General features: G+C 47.6%; 1 protein-coding gene across 2 annotated transcripts; it reads left to right on the forward strand.

Moving 5' to 3' along the window:
- Nucleotides 1–4546: 4546 nt before the first annotated feature.
- Nucleotides 4547–6682, forward strand: MRFAP1 (Morf4 family associated protein 1). 2 transcript variants are annotated; one of them, XM_008017973.3, is made up of 3 exons: nucleotides 4547–4657; nucleotides 4777–5207; nucleotides 5678–6682. In XM_008017973.3, exon 2 carries the CDS (start codon nucleotides 4812–4814, stop codon nucleotides 5193–5195), a length of 384 nt encoding a protein of 127 aa, XP_008016164.1. In that variant the 5' UTR covers nucleotides 4547–4657; nucleotides 4777–4811; the 3' UTR covers nucleotides 5196–5207; nucleotides 5678–6682. The 2 variants fall into 2 exon arrangements, with proteins under 2 accessions (XP_008016164.1, XP_008016163.1); XM_008017972.3 differs by having other exon boundaries at nucleotides 4633–5207.
- The last annotated feature ends 2650 nt before the right edge of the window (nucleotides 6683–9332 follow it).

The following is a 9332-nucleotide window of genomic DNA, read 5'->3' on the forward strand; positions in this document are numbered from 1 at the left end:
CTGTGATCTGCCTGCCTCGGCCTCCCAAAGTGCTGAGATTACGGGCATGAACCACTGCACCTGGCCAAAACACAGTTCTAATAATTTATGGATCAAAAAATTATAATTGGAATAAAAGTACACTTAGAACTAAATAATGAAAATACCAGTATCAAAAGTTGTGTGATGCAGCTAAAGTCATGCTTGATGGGAATTTAAGATCTTAAATGTTACGTTAGAAAAAAAGAAACCGGCCGGGCGCGGTAGCTTACGCCTGTAATCCCAGCACTTTGGGAGGCCGAGGCGGGCGGATCACAAGGTCAGGAGATCGAGACCATGGTGAAACCCCGTCTCTACTAAAAAATAGAAAAAAATTAGCCGGGCGCAGTGGCGGGCGCCTGTAGTCCCAGCTACTTGGGAGGCTGAGGTAGGAGAATGGCGTGAACCCGGGAGGCGGAGCTTGCAGTGAGCCGAGATTGCACCACTGCACTCCAGCCTGGGCGACAGAGCGAGACTCCGTCTCAAAAAAAAAAAGAAAAAAAAAGAAAAAAAGAAACCATAAATGAGTTGAGTTTCACCTAGGAAATTTTAAAAAGAGCACAGAATAAATCAAAGAAAGTAGGAAGGAGATAATAAACATAAGAACAGAAATTAATAAAAGAGGTTGGGCACGGTGGCTTACTCCTGTAATCCCAACACTTTGGGAGGCCGAGGTGAGCGGATTGCTTGAGGTCAGGAGTTCAAGACCAGCCAGGCCAACGTGGCAAAACCCCATCTCTACTAAAAATACAAAAATTAGCTGGGCATGGTGGTGGGCGCCTGTAATCCCAGCCACAGGAGGCTGAAGCAGAAGAACTGCTTGAACTCGGGAGGCAGAGGTTGCAGTGAGCTGAGATCACACCACTGCACTCCAGCCTGGGCAACTAAGTGAAACTCCGTTTCAGAAAAAGGAAAAGAAAAAGAAAAATTCAAAAGAAATAAATAAAAGAGAAAGAAACGCTAGTGATCAGCCCCCAAATGCATGTTGTGCACCTGGCATTTCTGCCCTGCACAAGAACACCTGGAAGAGTGGGGCCCAATCTAACCTCATCCCAGGGAAGAAACACTGTTTTTGAACTCGTGGATGAGTTCATTTGTTTTTTTGGTGGGTTTATTCCTCCCATTTAAATAAACTTTAATGTTTAAAGTAGTTTTGGGTTCACAGCAGAAAGTACAGAGAGCTCCCATACAACATCATTCCCCCAACCTGCATACCCTCCCCCTTCCCATCAACATCTCCCACACAGTGGTGAGTTTGTTGCAACTGATGCATCCATATTAATGCATTATAATCACCTAAAGTCCTTAGCTTACATAAGGGCTCACTCTCGGTGCTGTACATTCTATGGGTTTGGATGAATGTATAATGACATGTGTCTACCGTTACGGTATTATACAGAGTAGTTTCACCACTGCACTAAAAATCTTGTGCTCCCCGCCATTCATCCCTCCCAATCCACCTGACTACTGATCTTTTTATCATCTCCAAAGTTTTACCTTTCCTAGAATGTCATACAGGTGGAACTATACAATATAGAGTCTTTTCAGATTGACTTCTTTCACTTAAATATGCATTTAAGTTTCCTCCATGTCTTTTCATGGCTTGATAACACATTTCTTTTTAATGTTAATTAATATTCCACTGTCTGGATGTACCACAGTTTTTGTATCCATTCACCTATGTAAGGACATCTAGATTGCTTCCAAGTTTTGTCAACTACAATGAAAGCTGGTAGAAACATCCCCCTGCAGATTTTTGTGTCAGCCTAAGTTTCCAACTCATTTGGATAAATACCAAGGAATGTGATTGCTGGATTCTATTGTAAGAATATGGTTTAGTTTTGTAAGAAACTACCAAACTGTCTTCCAAAATGGCAGTATAATTTTGCATTCCCACAAGCAAGGAATAAAAGTTCCTGTTGAGGCCGGGCGCGGTGGCTCACGCCGGTAATTCCAGCACTTTGGAAGGCCGAGGCAGGCGGATCACGAGGTCAGGAGATCGAGACCATCCTGGCGAACACGGTGAAACCCCGTCTCTACTAAAAATAAAAAAAAATTTAGCCAGGCGTGGTGGCGGGAGCCTGTCGTCCCAACTACTCAGGAGGCTGAGGCAGGAGAATGGCAAGAACCCAGGGGGCGGAGCTTGCAGTGAGTGGAGATCGTGCCACTGCACTCCAGCCTGGGTGACAGAGCTGAGACTCCATCTCAAAAACAAACAAACAAAAACAAAAAACGTTCCTGTTGATCCGAGCCCTCAACAGCATTTGGTGTTGTAGGTGTTCTGGATTTTGACTATTCTAATAGGTGCTTAGTAGTATCGCATTTTTGTTTGAGTCACTTATTTCTATTCATATAAAAAGTGTATGAGCTAGCTGTCTCTGATATATCAAGTGTGAACCCCAAATATCTAAGACAGGCATCAGTCAATTAAGAAAGTTTATTTTGGCCAAAGTTAAGGATGTGAGTCCGTGATGCAGCCTCAGGAGGTCCTGAAGACATGTGCCCAAGGTGGTCGGGCACAGCTTGGTTTTATACATTTTAGGGAGATATAAGACGTCGATCAATATATGTAAGGTATACATCGGTTCCGTCTAGAAAGGTGGGACAACTCGAAGCAGGGAGGGGACTTCTGGGTCATAACTAGATAAGAGACAAATGGTTGCATTCTTTCGAGTTGCTGACTGACCTTTCCAAACGAGGCAGTCAGAGATGCATCTAACTCAATGACCAGAGGGGTGGCTTTGAGTTCTGCCAGTTGTCCACAAGGAATTTCCTTGTGAGGGAGGTATGTAGCTTTTTAATCTTAGTAGCTATCTTTTTTAGGAATAGAATGGGAGGCAAGTTTGCCTGATGCAGTTCCCAGCTTGACTTTCCCCTTTGGCTTAGTGATTTTGGGGTCCCGAGATTTATTTTCCTTTCACACAAGTAAACCCAAAAGTTGAGTTTTTACAAGATCAACCAAAATATTAAGAACCTGAGAAAAGTCTAAACAAAACATACACTTTCGTTTCTCTGAATCCTTAATTCTACTATAGTCAAAACTGTGATGTGTCCCTTTAACTGGAAAATGAAAGCCAAATCCATGGGATTTATGCAACCTGGATTTCTGAAAAGTTTATTGCTGTTTGGGAATGGGACAACAAGCTAGGAAATTAACATATCTCTCCTCATTCTGTGTTGAGTGGATGTTAAGGCAAGTTTACCAATATGCGCCAAGCTCTGCCCAGGGCGTTAGGGTATTAGGGCCACAGAGCTAAGACCCCAAAGAGCCCAGGATCCAGTGGAAGGGCTCAGAGGCGGTGGACAGCGCCTTGCACCACGCACTGAACACGGGTCTGCTGGGGCCTCAGGACGGAGCAGCCAGGTTCCACCTTGGGGTGTGGGGAGGCCGGTTTGGTGAAAAGACACCCAGACCCTTCTGACTCTCATCCAAGGAAGAAGGAAAACTCTTTAAAAAGGCAGTGAGGGCCGGGCGCACGGCTCATGCCTGTAATCCCTGCACTTTGGGAGGCCCTAAGTGGAAGGATCACTTGAGGCCAGGAGTTCAAGGCTGCAGTGAGCCATAATCCCACCACTGGACTCCAGCCTGGGTGACAGAGCGAGACCCTGCCTCAAAAAAAAAAAAAAAAAAAAAAAAACCTTTTCAAATAATAATAAGTAAATAAAATGGCTGAGGGGGCTCAGGTCCCCCTGCGTGAGAGGAACGGGCTTTAAGCGTCCAGCGGGGGTCGCTGCATTATCACGAAGGATCCTCCTCTTCTAGTGTGGAAGGCCCTTTTAAATTTTCATTTCTATTTTATTTATTTTGCAACGGAGTCTCACTCTGATGCGCAGGCTGGAGAGCAGTGGCGCGATCTGGGCTCACTGCAACCTCCGACTCCCGTTTTCAAACGATTGTCTCAGCCTCCCAAGCAGCTGGGAGGACAGGCGAGCAACACCACGCCCAGCTAATTTTTGTATTTTTGGTAGAGACGGGGTCTCCCCATGTTGGCCAGGCTGGTCTCGAATTCCCAACCTCAAGCCATCCACCCACCTCGGCCTTGCAACGTGCTGAGATTACAGGCGTGAGCCACCGCGCCCGGGAAGTGTGGGAGGTCTTTTTTTAAAATGTAAACTCGCCGGTGAACCCCGTCTCTACCAAAAATACAACAAATCAGTCCGGCGTGGTGGCTGGCGCCTGTAATCCGAAGGCTGAGGCAGGAGAATGGTGTGAACGCAGGAGGCGGAGCTTGCAGTGAGCCGAGACCGCGCCACTGCACTCCAGCCTGGGCGACAGAGCCAGACTCCGTCTCAAAAAAAAAAAAAAAAAAAAAAAGTAAACTCGCGTGCCCGAGAAGCCCTCTAGGAGGGAAACACCCAGAAGAGGTCCCCCTCCAAACACACGGTAGAAAAATCGTGACTCACCGAGGTAAGGGGAAGGTGGGAACGAGCTAGAGCGTGCGGGCCTCTGCCCGCGCGTGCCTGCGTGCGCGTCCGTGCGGCCGCGACGGTGCCTCTGGCGCCTCTCTTTCTAGACGTGCGCGCGCCCGCAGCTCGCCCCCCGACCGTAAAGAGGCCCGGCTGTGTCGTGAAAGGGGCCGCAACGCGCAGAGCGCTGGTTGACGGCTGAGACTCCATTTTGTTCGCCGTTACTCTACGCGTAAGTTGCTTCTCCGTGGCTTCTCCGAGGAGAAAAGTTGAAAAAGGGTAAAAGTTTTCAGGAATATTCGGGCTCTCTGTTGCTAAGCATAGCGAGTGTCGGTTTTCTCTCTCCAACAGACATCGCTACTGCGGTTCCGAGGCAGTGGGAAGAGATGCGGCCCCTGGACATCGTCGAGCTGGCGGAACCGGAGGAAGTGGAGGTGCTGGAGCCCGAGGAGGATTTCGAGCAGTTTCTGCTCCCGGTCATCAACGAGATGCGCGAGGACATCGCGTCGCTGACGCGCGAGCACGGGCGGGCGTACCTGCGGAACCGGAGCAAGCTGTGGGAGATGGACAATATGCTCATCCAGATCAAAACGCAGGTGGAGGCCTCGGAGGAGAGCGCGCTCAACCACCTCCAGAACCCGGGCGACGCGGCCGAGGGCCGGGCGGCCAAGAGGTGCGAGAAGGCCGAGGAGAAGGCCAAGGAGATCGCGAAGATGGCAGAGATGCTGGTGGAGCTGGTCCGGCGGATAGAGAAGAGCGAGTCGTCGTGAGCGCGGTCGGCGGTAAGTCGGGCACCCGCGCCGGGCAGAGGAGCGGCCCCAGCTTGGCTGCTCTTGGAGAGCGACGATTTCATCAAGATGCACCGGGATCGGGGGTGGGGCGGGAGAATAAAGGCGTGCTCGGGTCAGGGCGATCTGGGCCCCGTCTTCGCGTTTTGTTTTTTGACGGTGGCGGCGTGGGATAATCAGAGTGGCCGGGTTTGGGCGTGATGCGTGTTCAGTAGAAGGATCATAAATCTCAGACTCGCCAAGGAAACAGAAAGGGACAAGGTCCTGGGCCATCCAGCAAGCGGGGGTGGAAATAGAGGATTTTCGGGGAAGGCGGTGGACAAGTCAACGTTGCTAGAGACTGGAGGGAGTCAGGTGGTGACCAGAAGAGGCGGCGTCCTGCACGGTGGTGGTCGTGAGGGTTTGGGGATCGTTGTGCCCGGGATTAATCTCTCGATGATGAATTTCTTCTCATTGTGCTTTAGGTTTACAGCCAATGGATTCTGGTCAACTGGTGGAGATTGGCTGACACCCTGGAGAAACCGAAACCAGAGAGCCTTTTGTTTTCTCTTTTTTCCTCTGTCTATTGCTCTGTCTCACTTAACACTACGTTTTCTGCTATGGTCTGCGGTTGATGACCTCAATATGAGTTTCGATTGTTACGTGTTTTTGTTTGGAACGTGATTTTGTTTGAAAATGCTCTCACATACAGGAATTAGGGCCTAGATTGTAAGCTCTTGCAGCAGTCATATTTGTTCCCGGGCTTTGGTGGTTATTTCTAAATTTTTGAGGTGCTTTGCTCTTTCTTGTGTGACCTGATAGCTCCCTGGAACTTTGGGTCTGTGTGTGACACATGAGACTCACAGTTGGAGTTCTCCAGCTCTGGAGGTGCTGAAGGAGCTGCATTAATTCTGGAAGACGACTCCATGCAGCAACTACTGAAGAAAGGACCAGACTTCAACGGGGAGTGCGGATGGGCCGACCTGGCTGGGACTCGTGAATCTGGAGAAGAGCTGGAGAATGGATAATATTGTCTGTGTTTGGAGACTTAATTTCTGTGTGAGACCAAAGGAGGAGAAATGTATTTTGTTCAAAGTTTAAATTTTATGTGGTACACTATCTTACCTAACCTGTACGGTGAGTTTGTTTGGACAACCTAACTCAGCTTTACTTGACATGGAACCTGAAATAGAAGATAAGATCTTGATATTCTGTACAAGGTGATGTAATACCCTGATGCGTTTTAGGGGACTTGGCATAGAATGAAAGATTTGCAGAGGCCCTTGAGGGGCTCGGGGATGAGAGTATGGAATTGTCTGCAGTGGACCCTAAACTGGACTGGAAGAGGCATCCTCAAGGTTCATACGTTGTCCAGCTATAAGTTCATTTGAGTAGCAGACCTAACAAATATTTGAGGTCAAAACCCTACCGTGTTAAAAACAAACAAAAAAAACTTACCATGTTAATAAAAGTATTCATTTGCTTGAAAAGACGAAAGATCTAAAAGGTTATTGAGAAATGTTACTCCTTTAAGAATGAAATCTGCTGTCTCCCAGATTGTTCTCACGGTCAAATGGAGAGTGAACAACTTAACAGTTTCTGAGGCTCTTAGCCTCTAATCAAAGGGAAGCTTTATCTCTGTGTGCTGTTGGGAACTGGGTGAGGAAAAAAAACACTTGGTTCTTAGTGTGGGAAGAAACCATATGTAATCCTGTGGTCCAGGCCTCTGCCTTCAGAGAGCCAAAGCACCTTCAGTCTTTCCAACTGGAACATTGTTTTCCAGACCTTGCACTGGGAATATAGCGATTACAGTTGCAGGGTGAGGGATGACATAGAGTGGATGTGATACCCCACCCTGCTTCCAGAATGAAGCCTTTCTCCCCCAGCTGCTGGAGTGTTGCTGACTAATACCCCTCAGCTAGTCAGCCCTCTGGGAAGTGCCTTTTCGGAGAAGAGCTGCTTTAGCCAAAGTCAGCCCCTTTTTCTGGGTAGCCTACATCTAGTGACCAATGGGCTGGAAATCTCAGGTCACTGTTTCTCTTACCCAATTTGGGACAACTTTGAGGGATATGGTGGCTTCTGAGCTCGGGTCTGCTTAGGCTTTTGTTAGGATTGCATCACACAGCCCACCTCCTCCCCACTCCCAACCTTGCGTTCCTTCTCTTCCACAAGTGTTAATTCCTAAAAAACGTGCATCTAGTTTTAATCTTGGAGTCCACTTTCTGGGGAACCTAGTTGGTAGAAATCAAAAGACAGCCATGTGTCCCAAGCGCTAATGAAGAGCGTGTCCCAGGAGAACACTGAGGGGGAGGTCTAGGAAAGCTTTTCAGAGCAAGTAACTGGTGAGCTTGGCCTTGAAAGAGGAGCACAGCTTCCAGGGTCAGGAAGAGCTGGAGAGGCATGCTAGGCACGGGAAACAGAAAATGGAAGACGGTCAAGGTTTTCTGTGTGAGTTCCACACAGAGGAGGGAGAAATGTGTAGGATGGACTTAGGAACTGGGAAACAACCATGAAAACTGCATTTCATACATTTGCCAAAACAAGAAATGTGACATTGGTACAGCACTACCAGCTAGACTACTCTGCTTTCACCAGTTTCCCACTAAGGCCCTTTTTCTCTTCTGGGATACCACATTGCATTGGGGAGTTGATTTTTTTCCATGAGTAATATTTATAAATGACACGAAAGTGGTCCTCTCCCCAGCTTCCCAGTTCCCCTCCCAGGAAACTACAAGTTTCTTGTATATCGTTGGAAATACTAATGTGTTTGAACATATATATAAAACGGCCTCCACCTTTTTTTTTTTTTTTTGACGGGGGGTGAGACAGGATCTCTGTGTCTCGCAGGCTGGACTGCACTGTTGTGCTCCCTCACTGCAGCCTTGCCCTCCTGGTGTCAGGTGATCCTCCCACCTCAACCTCCCAGGTAGCTGGGACCAGGCATACACTACTGGTCTTGAACGCCTGGGCTCAAGTGATCACCTTAGCCTTCTGAGTAACTGGAACTACAGGCACACCACCACTGCGGTTAATTTTTTTTTTTTTTTTTTTTTTTCCGTAGAGACAGGTTTTTGCCATCTTGGCCATTTTGGTCTCGAATTCCTGAGCTCAAGCCATCTGCCGGCCTCAGATTCCCAAAGTGCTGGCATTACAGGCATGAGCCACCGTGCCCAGTCCACCTGTTTTTTTTGTTTGTTTGTTTTGTTGTTGTTGTTTTACATTAATGGTAGCATACTATATAATCTGTTCCTGTCCTTCATTTGTCTGTTTACTTGGAAGTCTTTTCCTATCTAACATCTCAATCTGCATTCTTTTTTTTAAGGCTGCATAGTGTTCATTCTTATGCCAGAGTTTGAAAACTATTGTCCTAAAATCTTTCCAGTAACTCCTTAGATCCTCTTTTTTATGATTCTGGTCACAATTGCAATGCAGCCACTAATTCCCAATTGACCCAGCTCCTGAATTTCATACTCCTGGCTTGCTAGCAATTGGAGGAGCAATCAAATCTTGCACTTTCTAAGCAAAGAATGTGATAAGAAGCATTCTAAGACACAGTCTTACGTGGCTGTACAGTCATTACATTTTCTGGCTGGAGTTGCCATCATTTTTATTTATTTATTTATTTGAGACAGGGTCTCACTCTGTTGCCCAGGCTGGAGTGTAGTGGCATGATCTCAGCTCACTGCAACCTCTGCCTCCCAGGGCTCAAGCAATTCTCCTGCCTCAGCCTCCTGAGTAGCTGGGGTTACATGTGCGTGCCACTATGCCGTGCTAATTTTTGGCATTTTTAGTAGAGACAGGGTTTCACTATGTTGATCAGGCTGGTCTTGAATTCCTGGCCTTAAGTGATCCACCTGCCTTGGCCTCCCAAAGTCCTGGTATTACAAGATGGCAGAGCTGGAAAGAACCTCAGAGAGCACTGAAGCTTTTCTGGGTTAAAATACAGAAGGCATTAGTGCTGTTCACCAAATAAATTCCAATTCTCTGCCTTCTAGGCACAGAGTAGGATGGCACTTTCTGGCCCCCTTGGGTTGGGTGGGGCCATGTGATTAATTCTGGCCAATGAGTTACAAAGGAAAGTCACATCTGTTGCATCCAACCCAGAACCTCCAAAGCGACACCCTGCAGAGCTCTCTCTTC

The sequence above is a fragment of the Chlorocebus sabaeus genome, chromosome 27 (genome assembly GCF_047675955.1).
Source record: "Chlorocebus sabaeus isolate Y175 chromosome 27, mChlSab1.0.hap1, whole genome shotgun sequence".
NCBI classification, from domain to species: domain Eukaryota; kingdom Metazoa; phylum Chordata; class Mammalia; order Primates; family Cercopithecidae; genus Chlorocebus; species Chlorocebus sabaeus.